At 44.4% G+C, this 15358-nt stretch overlaps 1 protein-coding gene across 1 annotated transcript in view; it reads right to left on the bottom strand.

The window, feature by feature from the left end:
• PDLIM4 (PDZ and LIM domain 4) overlaps nt 1-15358 on the bottom strand; it is a 96244-nt gene that overhangs the window by 64885 nt on the left and 16001 nt on the right. The window contains exon 2 of the mRNA XM_037907260.2: nt 8695-8846. Within this exon, the coding sequence (XP_037763188.1) occupies nt 8695-8846 (152 nt within the window). The remainder of the gene's footprint in view (nt 1-8694; nt 8847-15358) is intronic.

The raw sequence follows: 15358 nt of genomic DNA, 5'->3' as shown, positions 1-15358 counted from the left end.
AGAAGGAGGGGGAGAAGGAGCAGAGAAGTGTTACCACCTTGTGTGGAGAGGAGTAAGGAGAAATCCATGTTTCCCAGTGTCGCTACAGCCCCACTTTGTGAAGAGACAGGCCACTCTTACTAAAGCCACTCCCTGTGGGAAGTAGAGAGATGTAGCAGGCCTGATAGACTCCCTCTTATTATATGAAACTCTGCTTGTGATGAAGCTTTCTGTGAAACAAACCACTTAGCCTCTCTGACGCAGGGACTATATACTCTGTTCCTCCAGGACCTGGCACAATGGGGTCCAAACTTGATCGGGGTCTCTGGGTACTACTCAAATATTAATGTTAAAAGAGACTTCTACTTTATTTATGATAGCGATTTATAAATGACCAAACTGTACACACAGAAATAAGGCTGTGGCTTTGTGAAACACCAATAACTAGTTACTTAGATTTCAGACCAGATTTTGAGGTCCAGAAATCTAAACAATTTTTAAAAGGAAGTATAAACAGTGAATGGTAGCTCTTTACATAAGGAAATGCCTTTTTAACTTGAAGTGGAAAATCTTATAAATGTACTTATATCTATCACAGATCATATTAGTCATTAATGTGCCTCATAAAACTCACTCATTTTGGCTGGACAATTATAGTAATTTGTGATTTAATTAGAAACATTTGGCCAGGGAATGAATTCCGGTGGAAAGAAAAACAAAATCCATTTACATGAACTTTTGTTTTGCTTTAAATCATTCCTAAAAGTCTAAACCCTCAGCAGACCCTTGGAAAGTGTGCTAAGGCACGAAGACAAAAGAAATTAAGGTAATAGGTGCTATGTATGTGGTCCTTCTCCAAGCCCAGATTTCGGTCCCAAGAGCGCTCCTGTTGAAATCAATGGAGTTTTTCAGTGGGAGCAGGCCTGGACGTTTAGACCTGTAAATCTGCTTCTACCAAAAGCCCTACAGTGTGCTCATGCAAATTCAAATACAAATGACCTGGAATATATATTGCCATATCTATCTTTTCTACTAATGTCATTTTAAAAGCATTTGTTTACCTGGAGCAGATACACAAACCATTGGAGCAGATTAAGAAACAAACCTATTGATACACTACAGTGTCATTCTTTATTCTGAGACCAGTCACCAGTCTTTTGCAGATGTACCAACTTTGCATGATATCATGGAACAAATTAGTCTATGCAAATAGGAAAGAAGGGTTAAAAAATAATAAAATGTATAAATGTAGTCCTGGTCCCAGTGTCCTGCTCCCTGGACAAACAGAGGCAGGATTTGTTGAAGAGGCAGCATGCTTAGCCTTTTGGTGGGAGGGGAAGGAATACTTGGGGCTTGTCTACACTTGAAATGCTACAGTGGCACAGCTGCGCCGCTGTAGCACTGCAGTGTAGACACTACCTACACAGACAGTGGGCGTTCTCCCACTGATGTAGGAAATCCACCTCCTTGAGAAGCAGTCAACAGAAGAATTCTTCCTCTGACCTAGCACTATCTACTCCCGGGGTGAAGTCAACTTAACTACACCACTCAGGGTTGTGGATTTCTTACCCAGCAATGAAGCTGGGTCGATCTAATTTTCTAGTGTAGACCAGTCCTTAGACCACCTGGTCTACACTATGAGTTTATGTCGGATTTAGCAGCGTTAAATCGAATTAACCCTGCACCCGTCCACACAATGAAGCCATTTTTGTCGACATAAAGGGCTCTTAAAACCGATTTCTGTACTCCTCCCCAAGGAAGAGATTAGCGCTGAAATCAACATCGCCGTTTCAAATTAGGGTTAGTGTGGATGCAATTCGAAGGTATTGGCCTCCGGGAGCTATCCCACAGTGCACCATTGTGACCACTCTGGACAGCACTCTGAACTCGGATGCACTGGCCAGGTGTACAGGAAAAGCCCTGGGGAACTTCTGAATCTCATTTCCTGTTTGGCCAGGCGACCTCGTCAGCACAGGTGACCATGCAGAGCTCATCAGCACAAGTGACCCTGCAGTCCCAGAATCGAAAAAGAGCTCCAGCATGGACCGAACGGGAGGTACTGGATCTGATCACTGTATGGGGAGAGGAATCAGCGCTATCAGAACTACGTTCCAAAAGACGAAATGCCAAAACATTTCAAAAAAATCTCTGAGGCCATGAGGGACAGAGGCTACAGCAGGGACGCAACACAGTGCCACGTGAAACTTAAGGAGCTCAGACAAGCACACCAGAAAACCAAAGAATCAAACGGACGCTCCGGGACAGAGCCCCAGACATCCCGCTTCTACGTTGAGCTGCATGCAATTCATGGGGGGGCTGCCACCACTACCCCACCCCATCCGTGGACTCCGATGATGGGGTACTCTCCGCCATGCCTGAGGATTTTGTGGCTGGGGAAGATGAGGAGGAGGAGGATGAGCTTGAGGAGAGCACACAGCACACCGTTCTCCCTGACAGCCAGGATCTTTTTATCACCCTGACTGAAATACCCTCCCAACCCAACGAAGCTGGAGAAGGGACCTGTGGTGAGTATACCTTTTTAAATATAATACATGTTATAAAAGCATTTTTTAATGATTAAATAGCCCTGAGGACTTGGGATGCATTCGTGGCCAATACAGCGAGTGGAAAAGTTTGTTAACAAGTCTGGGGATGGAGCGGAACTCCTCCAGGGACATCTCCATGAAACTCTCCTGGAGGTACTCTAAAAGCCTTTGCAGAGTAGCCTGGGGAGAGCAGCCTTATTCTGTCCTCCGTGATAGGACATTTTACCACGCCATGCTAGTAGCAAATAATCTGGTATCATTGCATGACAAAGCCTGGCAGCGTATGGTCCCAGTGTTTGCTGGCATTCAAGCAACATCCGTTCTTTATCTCTCTGTGTTATCCTCAGGAGAGTGATATCATTCATAGTAACCTGGTTGAAATAGGGGAATTTAATTAAGGGAACATTCAGAGGTGTCTGTTCTTACTGGGCTGTTTGCCTGTGGCTGAAAAGAAATCCTCCCCACAGTTGGCCACGCGGTGGGATGAGGGGTAAAGCAATCATCCCAGAGAATTGGATGGGGGGCCAGTTAGTTTGGTTTCTGCTGCTGCACATTAACAGGAAAACCGCAGCACTAAATGGCCACCTCAACGTGCTTTGCTTGGTATGGGAGAGGAGGGCGCTGCTTTTATGAAGGTTGCAGAAGCAGAAAAACTATGGCTTACCATGGCTGCCTGCAAGCCAAATTATGTTGCCCGGCACTGCATGTGTGATCTCTAACACCAAAGCCGCAGGCACTCAATATAAGATGCAAAATGCAACCTTGTACCAAAATCACATGTGCTATGTAATGTGAATAGCATTGTTCACCATGAAAGAGTACAGCCATTGTTCTGTAAAACGTATCTTTTTAAATACTTCACTCCCTTTTTTTCCTCCAGCAGCTGCAAATGTTTCAAGCTTCCCTCCTCCGTCCCAAAGGCTATCTCAGATAAGGCGGAGAAAAAAACTGCACACATGATGAAATGTTCTCTGAGCTCATGCAGTCGTCCGGCACTGACAGAGCTCAGCAGAATGTGTGGAGGGACACAATAGCAGAGCACAGGAAAGTGGCCGACAAACATGAGGAGAGGTGGCAGCAGGAAGATCAGAGGAGGCATGAGGCAACGCTGAGGCTACTGTGGGATCAAACGGATATGCTCCAGTGTCTGGTGGAGGTTCATGAATGGCAGCAGGATCACAGACTGCCCCTGCAGCCCCTGTTTAACCACCCTCCCTCCTCCCCAAGTTGTATAGCCTCCCCACCCAAGTTCCATAGCCTCCAGACGCCCAAGAACGCGGGGTGGGAGGCTCCGGGTGCAACCACTCCACCCTAGTGGACAGCCCAAGCAACATAACGCTGGCATTCAACAAGTTTTAAAGTTGACTTTTCCTTCCCTCCTACCCTCCTCCCATACCCCACCCGGGCTACCTTGTGCATTATCTCCCTATTTTTATAATCAATTAATAAAGAATATATGTTTTTTAAACAATAGTGACTTTATTTCCTTTACAAGCAAGCTGTGATCAAAGGGGGGAGGGCAGGTGGCTTACAGGGAATTTAGAGGCAACCAAGGGGGTGGGTTTTCATCAAGGAGAAACAAACAGAAGTGTCACACAGTACCCTGGCCAGTCATGAAACTGGTTTTCAAAGCTTCTCTGATTCGCATCGCTTCCTGCTGTATTCTTCTAACTGCCCTGGGGTCTGGCTGCACATATTCAGCGGTCAGGCGATTTGCCTCAACCTCCCACCCTGCCATAAACGTCTCCCCCTTACTCTCACAGAGATTGTGGAGCACACAGCAAGCAGCAATAACAATGGGAATACTGGTTTCGCTGACCTCTGAGTGAGTCAGTAAACTGCGCCAGCGACCCTTGAAACGTCCAAATGCACACTCTACCACCATTCTGCACTTGCTCAGCCTATAGTTGAACAGCTTCTTACTACTGTCCAGGGTGCCTGTGTACTGCTTCATGAGCCAGGACATTAAGGGGTAGGCTGGGTCCCCAAGGATAACTATAGGCATTTAGACAGGTTTCAGAGTAGCAGTCGTGTTAGTCTGTATCGGCAAAAAGAAAAGGAGTACTTGTGGCACCTTAGAGACTAACAAATTTATTTGAACATAAGCTTTTGTGAGCTACAGCTCACTTCATCGGATGCATGCAGTGGAAAATACAGTGGGGAGATTTATATACACAGAGAACATGAAACAATGGGTGTTACCATACACACTGTAACAAGATAGGTTTCAGAGTAGCAGCCATGTTAGTCTGTATTCGCAAAAAGAAAAGGAGTACTTGTGGCACCTTAGAGACTAACCAATTTATCTGAGCATAAGTTTTCATGAGCTACAGCTCACTTCATCGGATGCATAAAGTGGAAAATGCAGTGAGGATGTTTTATACACACAGACCATGAAAAAATGGGTGTTTATCACTTCAAAAGGTTTTCTCTCCCCCCCACCCCACTCTCCTGCTGGTAATAGCTTATCTAAAGTGATCACTCTCCTTACAATGTGTATGATAATCAAGGTGGGCCATTTCCAGCACAAATCCAGGGTTTAACAAGAACGTCTGAGGAACAGTGGGGGGAGGGGGGGTAGGAAAAAACAAGGGGAAATAGGTTACCTTGCATAATGACTTAGCCACTCCCAGTCTCTATTCAAGCCTAAGTTAATTGTATCCAATTTGCAAATGAATTCCAATTCAGCAGTTTCTTGCTGGAGTCTGGTTTTGAAGTTTTTCTGTTGTAATATCGCAACTTTCATGTCTGTAATCGCGTGACCAGAGAGATTGAAGTGTTCTCCGACTGGTTTATGAATGTTATAATTCTTGACATCTGATTTGTGTCCATTTATTCTTTTACACAGAGACTGTCCAGTTTGACCAGTGTACATGGCAGAGGGGCATTGCTGGCACATGATGGCATATATCACATTGGTAGATGTGCAGGTGAACGAGCCTCTGATAGTGTGGCTGATGTTATTAGGCCCTGTGATGGTGTCCCCTGAAGAGATATGTGGGCACAGTTGGCAACGGGCTTTGTTGCCTACAGACAGCCCCCCAACCTGAAGCAAATACTCACCAGCAACTACATACCACACAACAGAACCACTAACCCAGGAACCTATCCTTGCAACAAAGCCCGTTGCATAAACACCACCCTATACCGGAAACCTACTGACAGCTATTCCTACCTACATGCCTCCAGCTTTCATCCAGACCACACCACACGATCCATTGTCTACAGCCAAGCTCTATGATACAACCGCATTTGCTCCAACCCCTCAGACAGAGACAAACGCCTACAAGATCTCTGTCAAGCATTCTTACAACTACAATACCCACCTGCTGAAGTGAAGAAACAGATTGACAGAGCCAGAAGAGTACCCAGAAGTCACCTACTGCAGGACAGGCCCAACAAAGAAAATAACAGAACGCCACTAACCGTCACCTTCAGCCCCCAACTAAAACCTCTCCAACGCATCATCAGGGATCTACAACCTATCCTGAAGGACGACCCATCACTCTCACAGAGTACTCCTTTTCTTTTTACTGTAACAAGACTGATCAGGTAATGTGAGCTATTATCAGCAGGACAGCGGGGGCGGGGGGGAACCTTTTGTCGTGATAATCAAGGTGGGCCACTTCCAGCAGTTGACAAGAACATCTGAGGAACAGTGTGGGGGTGGAGGGGGGAATAAACATGGGGAAATAGTTTTACTTTGTGTAATGATACATCCACTCCCAGTCTTTGCAAATGAACTTAGGCTTGAATAAACGGAATACAATTAATTCCAATTCAGCAGTCTCACACTGGAGTCTGTTTTTGAAGTTTTTTTGTTGAAGAATTGCCACTTTTAGGTCTGTAATCAAGTGAGCAAAGAGACTGAAGTGTTCTCCGACTCGTTTTTGAATGTTATAATTCTTGACGTCTGATTTGTGTCCATTTATTCTTTTACGTAGAGACTGTCTGGTTTGGCCAATGTACATGGCAGAGGGGCATTGCTGGCACATGATGGCATATATCATATATTTGTTTATTCCCCCCACACACACACACTGTTCCGCACACATTCTTGTCAACTGCTGGAAATGGCCCACCTTGAGTATCACTACAAAAGGTTTTTTCCCCTCCGCTCTCCTGCTGGTAATTGCTCACCTTACCTGATCACTCTTGTTACAGTGTGTATGGTAAAACCCATTGTTTCATGTTCTCTGTGTATATAAATCTCCCCACTGTATTTTCCTTTTCTTTTTATAGGCATTTCAACATCCCCAACAATTATTTTCTGGTCTGGGAAGTAAATCCCTTCCTGCAGCCGTTTTAACAGACCAGCGTTCCTGAAGAGTCACGAACCTTTCCCGGCCATCCCACACTGATGTTGGTGAAACGTCCCTTGTGATCCACCAGTGCTTGCAGGACCATTGAAAAGTACCCTTTGCGGTTTATGTACTGGCTGCCCTGGTGGTCCGGTCCCAACATAGGGATATGGAGTTCCGTCTATAGCCCCACCACAGTTAGGGAATCCCATTGCAGCAAAGCCATCTAGTATGACCTGCACATTTCCCAGAGTCACTACCTTTGATAGCAGCAGCTCAATGACTGCGTTGGCTACTTGCATCACAGCAACCCCCACAGCAGATTTGCCCACTCCAAATTGATTCCCGACTGACCGGTAGCTGTCTGGCGTTGCAAGCTTCCACAGGGCTATTGCCATTCGCTTGTGAACTGTGAGGGTTACTCTCATCTTGGTATTCTTGCGCTTCAGGGCAGGGGAAAGCAAGTAACAAAATTCCATGAAAGTGCCCTTACGCATGCAAAAGTTTCAGACACTGGGAATCATCCCAAACCTGCAACACTAAGCAGTCCCACCACCCTGTGCTTGTTTCCCGTGCCCAGAATCGATGTTCCATGGCATGAGCCTGCCCCAGTAACACCATGATCTCCAAATTGCTGGGGATCACAGTTTTAGAGAAATCTGTGTTCATGTCCTCATCACTGCGCTGCCGTTGCCTCCTCACCTGGTTTTTCAGGTGCTGGTTCTGCATAAACTGCACGATAATGCGCAAGGTGTTTACAATGGTCATAACTGCTGCGGTGAGCTGAACGGGCTCCATGCTTGCCATGCTATGGCGTCTGCTCGGGCAATCCAGGAAAAAGGGCGCAAAATGATTGTCTGTTGTTGCTTTCACCGAGGGAGGGAGGGAGGGTTGACTGACGAATTTACCCATAACCACCCGCGACAAACTTTTGGCCCCATCAGGCATTGGGAGCTCAGCCCAGAATTCCAATGGGCAGTGGAGACTGTGGGAACTGTGGGCTAGCTACCCACAATGCACTGCTCAGAATGTCGATGCTTGCCATGGTACTGTGGATGCACGCCGCCGAATTAATGTGCTTAGTGTGGACGCATGCACTCAACTTTATAAAATCTGTTCCCAAAAATCGACTTCTGTCAAATCGGAGTACTTTTGTAGTGTAGACATGGCCTCAGGATAGTTAAAGTGAATCAGCTAAAACATGTGAAGTCAATATGCATAAATTAAAGGGTGTTTCATTCAGGAGTAAAGTGGCCATAATTTGCTGTAATTGAATCCTCGTCCAAGGATTCCAGGATGGATTAAGGGTTTGTCTATGTGAACAATTAGTTCACCGCAAACTGGGGTGTGAACTCACCCGGCACTAGCCTGCCTCAGACTATCTGTCCCTGTAGACCGATTGATGCACACTAACAGTTAATGTGCTTTGACAAACCCTTAATCCTCCCTGGAATCCTTGGACGAGGATTCAATTACAGCAAACTTCGTACTACGGCTGCTTTACTCCTGAATGAAATGCCCTTTAATTTATGCACCTTGACTTCACACTTTCAGTAGATTCACTTTCACTTCACGTCCCCATGTAGACAAGCCCTTAGGGTCACTCAGATGGGATTATTTTATTTTTATTTTAAGATGTCGTATCAGATCTGCTCCAACACGAACTGCCTTCCAGTCCTCCCTAGCTAGGAAAGAGGCTACAGCTCAGAGATTCAGAGGAAAACATGATGCTGCTCAAGGCTGCCGTGTGGTTGCAGAAGAGCATCTCAAGGAAGGGGACATTTAGTTACAAATATGGACACGGTAACTATGTAGTGGGTCAATACCAAAGAGGTGTAAGTGTTTGAAGGAAAAGTGCAGACACCCACCTGTTCACAGATAGCATCAGCTGGTCCATACTTGCTTTGATCTTGTTTTGTGCTTCTAGATGAGTCATGGTTTCTGTGCTCTCGCCATTAATTGCCAGAATAATATCTCCGGGGCACAGGTTAGCCATGGCTGCCTTACTCCCAGGATTAATCTACACAAGGAAAGAAAAAAAGTGCTACTAAAAAGGATGCCTTGTGTGAGAACACGTAACAGTTAAAGAAAGAGGACTGGTTCTTTGGAAGGGAAGGGAATGTAGCGAACTTCCTGTTACCAAAGCAGCTGTGAGTGAAGAGTTTTCTATTGAGAGGGCCATTGTGCTTTGTCTGGGATGAAGATATTTACCAGTTTGGGCATGTTTTCAGAAGTACCCTCAATTTTGGGGTGCCTTATTTTCTCCGCTGAAGACTGAGTTCTGCAGCCACACTGGATGGTTCTAGATATGGGTCTGATTCAAAGCTCTTTCAAGTAAATTAAGAGATTCCCATTGACTTCCATGTCCACTTGATAACGTTCTCTTTACATTATTGTATGTAAAAAAGCAAGTTTGCAATGTAGCCCTTCACCCAAAGGGAGCTGGGCACCTAAAATCCCTTGGGCTCCTGTGAAAATCCCAGCCTCTATTCACAGGCTCCATCACATGCTTGAGAACCAACTTCTGAAGAGTGCTGAAAAAATGAAAGGTGGTGGGGTTTTTTTTGGCAAAAACAAAGAGAAGCATCATAGCAGTCATGCTAACAGCTTCCTTCAGAGGTGTGATATTCTACATCAGCTTTCCCCAGTGCTGCTCAAATTATGTCTCTTTCCAGTCTTGCATGAAATAACATTATGCTTATTAAATCTCCATCACTTTTCCCCTACTATTTTTGTATTAATGCCAAAATCTCACTAAGATTAGAATTCCTTTCTGGGGAAACTAATGACACGTCCAGGTACGAGTTGTGGTTGGATTGTACAGATTTAGGGCCGAACACTACAGGTCTGAGTGAGCCATAGTTATTCAAAGCAGTGGGTGTTTTACCTGTAACGTCCAGCATGTTTCTAATTTTTGCAAAGATAAAATAAAATTATGTTATATGTAGGCAGTACAGCTGCCAATAAATGCGTGTCTGTCTGCACAAACTGTTGATAGCTAAATGTCTGTCCTCGAATTTCCTCCTCAGTCATTCATAGCATCTGTTTATGCTTCCACACACTTGCTATGAGAGCCACCAGCATGGTTTATCTAGTGAGAAAGTGCAGTCTGTTAGATATTTTACTTACTCATCTCTCATTGCATTTTAAATGTGATGTTTTTTGGATACCATTTAATGTCAGTCTTTATTTATACTAGAATAATCCTGTGTCTCAAGAGATGTGTGACTGCTTCAACATATTATTTTGCAGAATTACCGGGGCAAATCTCTGACAGACAGATTAGGATTAAAAGGAAGTCTAACTTAGGATCGACTAGAGATTCCACCTCCCCATCCTAGTACAAACTACAAATTATTCATGGAATTACAGCCTCTAACAACTGTGTCTCTTGGCAACTTCACTTTCTCATGAAAAACTCTTTGGCTTTGATTTTTTTTCTATTACATACAACCCATGATCTCTATTGCATCTTACTCTTAAATGGAACTATGCTTTTTTACATGGATTGCAGGTGACAGGCGTGGTGGTATAGAATGACAGTAATAACGACATAAAGAAACCTCCAGACATGACTGTTTGGTTTGAGAATAAAGTGAAAGGGAAATTCTCCAATATTGTGACTTGGTCACTTCAGGGAGTTTCTAAAGGGAAAATGTTTTTAAACAAACAAAAAAATCCCCACAATTTACATCTCTAAAAAGTAAATTTCCTAGGCTGTATTCAACATGTGACTCAAAAAGCTGAATTGCTACTCAGCTCCGTACTATCTCCCTTATATGCATTGTTTGGATGGATGCAAGGAACAAACTGGCTAACAAACCACATATATCAATTGTATCAAACACCTGGGACTCAGTTCATGCTCTGGTTGATTTCTGGGTGCCACCAGGCATGCACACTGCACAGTGTTATTTATTCTGAGCCTCCAGAGACATACTAGGGACCCTAATAAACAAGCACAAACATGATTCTTGCCTTAAAGAGAGCACAATTTAAGTTTAAATATGACAGATGTAGTGAGATAGACAAGGGGTGAGAGGTGGACCAGACGATAGCAAATCACCTGGCTAATAGAGAGGCTCAGGTAGACATTTTGATTTTGAGGCCCGTTTTGTATTGGCAAGGAGCATCATATGAACTCATGTTCTGATCCAGCCTCAGCACCACGCAGAGCCCTCTGCGGGCATATCTCGTTCCCCTGGCAGGAATAATGTGGAAAGACATTGAGTGAACAGGGCAGGGAGCATCCAGTTTAAAATATACTGACCGTGCCACTTGTCACGGAATACCCCCTTCATGATGATGGGTACAGAGTACCAGTGGGGCATGAACTCTATGGGTTTATGGGGAGCTCAGAACCTCTTTTTATGTCTAATCAGAACAGTAAACCTGCACTAGGCCCTTTGATGCATTTGCCATGATGAATTGGCATTTCTTATTTATTTTTCAATGTTTTCAGATGGCTTATTTTGTTCTGTACAAACCATTGGGCTTTCCACCTGCTTCATTTTTAGGCTCAACTGTGATGAAAGTGTCCATTTTCTATAATGTACAAGTAAAATCTATATTTATAATAGGGTTTTCCCCCTCCATTCAGCTAAACTAAATCAGAGCTTACTTGGAGAATAAGCCATTCATAAACAGAGTTCTTTGTGGTTTCCTATTTTTAGTTTGTAATTTGTTTAAAATTACTTTGGCAACTTTTTCATATTGGAATTATTTTACGCTATTCATGGAAATGCTTTTCAAGGTCTCGTTAGTCTGGGATATAAACATTGGTCCTTTAGTTAGCTGGGAGGTAGTAATGCGCGTCAGGCCCAACATTTGTACTGGTTGCTGAATTACCTTTAAAGCCCTACAGGCCAACTTCTCCAGATTTACAGCAGTGAAATGATCCCACTGACATTCTGAGCCAAATTCCCGCCACCGAGAAGTGGACATTAATGGGGGCCTCTAACGTGCTGGCTTTGGCCTCAACTGCATTTAAATCTTCTAGGGCAGTGTTTCTCAACCAGGAGTACGGGGCCCACTCGGGGACCTTGAGCAGGTTTTAGGGGGTCCGCCAAAAAGACCAGCGTTAGACGCACTGAGGCCCAGGGCAGAAATCCGAAGCCATAGCATATGGGTCTTAAGCTCGTGCCCTGAACCCTGCCACCCAGGGCTGAAGCCAAAGCCTGAGCAACGTAGCAATGTAGGACGCTGGGGCTCCAGGCAATTGCCTTGCTTGCTACCCGCTAACACCGGCCCTGGCTTTTATATGCAGAAAACCAATTATTGTGGCACAGGTGGTCTGTGGAGTTTTTATAGCATACTGGGGGGGCCTCAGAAATAAAAAGGTTGTGAACCCCTGTTCTAGGGCAGACTCACATTGGCTTCAGTGGGACTCTGCATGGGTTCAGGGACCTACAGAAGAATTCTAGGGCAGGATCAGGGCCTTCATAGGCATGAAAATATGAAGTTGTGTCTGGTTGTTGCCACACTCATTGGATAAGGGATCTTTTATAGCAGGGTAACAACCTTACTGTACTTAAGACCAGGTTTGTATTTAAAGCTTGACTCTAACTGCTCTAAAATCTACATGGTTACTCATGGTTAGCCTTGTAATTTGGTATAATTAACAGTGCCCTCTGGTTCTGACATCGATCCAAATTTGGGGCCATTTGAAAAAAGGGTTCCCAAGATATAACTCTAAGGAGAAACAAAACAACTTTTCTTATAAATTGAAAGATTCTGGCAACTCATTTTTGGTCACACAGACATCAAACCAGGGCTCAGTTCATTGCACCAGGGTGTCCAATGCTCAAAAGTTACCCCAAATGAGTACAGACATGGAACCCACCAGCTCTTTGGGGAAATCAAAATTAAAAGGTTACTTCAAAAATATTTTGCTTCTTCAGTCTGGCTTGTCATAAGGGTGACCCACATGCCTGATTTTCATGCCAAATTGATTATCCTGAGTTGAGTATGGAGAGAGAGAAATTAATAGGATTGTTAGTCTTGGAAGTTTCACACCAGCTGGAGAGCTCAAAGGGATAAACAGTAGGTCTCTGAACCTGATCCTCCTTGGGCAGAAATCTGAAAAGGGTTGGGAGGTATATCAGTAAAATCTGTCTCTGTTGGGGGAGGAAGGGCATGTGAGGATGCTAGATCGTATTAAAGAAGTTCTGTATTAAAATCACAAATGAGTTTGATTCCCCATAGTTTAAATTCCAGGGTATTACTAATTAAGAGGTCTTTTGGATTTTGGTACTGTTTCTCTCCCTCTGTGTGTGAAACTTGCAAGCTGCTAATTGTGTTAGTACATTCTAAGACAGGGTCTGTTCTCAAAGCAATTCTTTGTAACAACAACTACTCACACAGAAAGAGACTCAAAGCAATACCCTGTAACAACAGAAACAGCACCCAGAGACTCCCCGCCCTTTTGTTGTATTCATCTCGCTTTGTTAACAATTGTGATTAAAATAGAGATAGAGGATGTATGTGGATGGATGCTTGGTGTGAATAATAACTGAATTATCAGGGAGGTGCCAGCCTAAGAATCCAGTGTCCATCGGCTGAAGAAGGCGTCAAGTGGAAATAACCAGAGGACCCCCGGAGGGCAGACTGGAATCCACCCAACAGCCTCAAGAATGGGAGAACCAAAGAACAAGATAACATCTGGCAGCACAGAGCCGTCAGGAATGTGTCATCTGCTGATTGATTCAGCAACTGCATGATGAAGCAATTCCCATAGACGGGCATAGGAAGAAATTCCTATAAAAATGGACTCTAGAAAGTGAGAACTTTGGGGTCTGATTCTGCAAACCAACTTCCAGGAGCGTCAGATGAGCATCTGACAAGGCCCTGCTCCCTCCTCATGTCCAGGCCACCTGGCCAGTGGCTTGGCATGAGCAACTCTAAGGCTGGTAACTATGATAACAACCTTGCAGAACCCGTGTGTGTGTATGAATGAATGTGTGAATAAATATGAAATTGAATGGAATGTTATAGCTATAACTGCTTACTATGACTCTTTCTGTATTCACAATAAATGTGGCATTTTGCCTTTTCCCCTTTAATAAGATCCTGCTGGTTTTTATTTTATTGGTATAACAAGGAGGTTATTTTGGGGGAATGTAATAAAAAAAATTAATTAGATATGCAAATGCTTTTACTGGAAAGGGAGGGCCTTTTAGGGGGGGAGTGAGGGGGAAATAAGGGTGAGAGGGGTTTGGGGCTGCATCAAAGAGAAGGGGACAAATGGTGATGGGTAGTAGAGGAGGGGAGAAAGGTGGGGGTCTCAGGTGAAGGGAATGGGAAGGGGACATGGATTGAATAGCAAGGAACTAGGGGACAATAGGGACATGGGCACCCCTCTTTCTACCACCCTATGCAAGCTGGGATCTGGGGTTCCCTGCCCATCTGACAGTCTGACCCCCCTCTCACTCCCCCTCATGTAAGCCAAGTTCTGGGGTGAGGGCTTGCCTTTCTGTGGTATCCAAGCCTTTCTCCCTAACCCCCATGTGAGCTAGGATCTGGAGAAGCCCTGCCCCTCTGGAAGTGGAGCTTAGAACAGGCATGCTCAGAGCAAATGACCAAAAACACTGGGGTGAGGGGCTAAGAACCAGTATGCTTAACACACACCAGAAACTCTCCTGCACTGCTGGCAGGAAGGGAGCACCCACTGACATGAATGGTGCAGTTCACCCATCTCAGAGCAATTGTTTCAAGCTATATTCATCAACATGGAGTATTCTCTTTCCTCTGAGAACTTCTCATTGAGATGAATGGGCCACTTAATGCCTCACTGGGCCTACAACTTTGAAGTCTGAAACCCACCTTGGGCATTTGCCTTAACTCTCCACAGTATGCATCCGATGAAGTGAGCTGTAGCTCACGAAAGCTTATGCTCAAATAAATTGGTTAGTCTCTAAGGTGCCACAAGTACTCCTTTTCTTTTTGCGAATACAGACTAACACGGCTGTTACTCTGAAACCTGCCTTAACTCTGTATTCCTTGGTTTCTGCTGAATTCCATGTTCTGGAAGGGCAAAAGCTATCCCCGGGGAACCTTAACTATGTTAATGATTTATTTATTTATTTGCCATTTAATTATTAGCAACTACAGTTCTCTTTTAATTCAAGTGTTAGAACTGGGTGTTGAGTGCGACATGGCCAGGGTTCTAGTCAATAGTTCTCTGCAGGTATGGCTATGTGATTTATTCAATAATTGTGTGTTGCAGGCTGACTTGAATTCACTAAAGGGCATGTTCTGAAAATCAGTGGAGTTAAAGTGGCATAAATCAAACGACATTTTTGGCACAGGGCTTTTGGCAGATTGATCCATGCCTCCAGTCAGCTAGACCTAGAGCCTGCTTTGATCAGTAACCAAAGTACATGTGACATGAATGAAGTATATGCCAGCAGGTCTGAGAGTGAGCAGGCACATACTAGGGAATTAAAAACACTATTAAAATATCTGTGCCAGCCCATTTTATTAATTTCTTCTATATCACTCTAAAGTCACTTTATAGCCAGAGCTCTGGATAAT

Source organism: Chelonia mydas, chromosome 8 (assembly GCF_015237465.2).
Source record: "Chelonia mydas isolate rCheMyd1 chromosome 8, rCheMyd1.pri.v2, whole genome shotgun sequence".
Classification (NCBI taxonomy): domain Eukaryota; kingdom Metazoa; phylum Chordata; order Testudines; family Cheloniidae; genus Chelonia; species Chelonia mydas.
The sequence above is the reverse complement of the archived record's forward strand: the minus strand, read 5'-3'. Positions and strand labels throughout refer to the sequence as shown.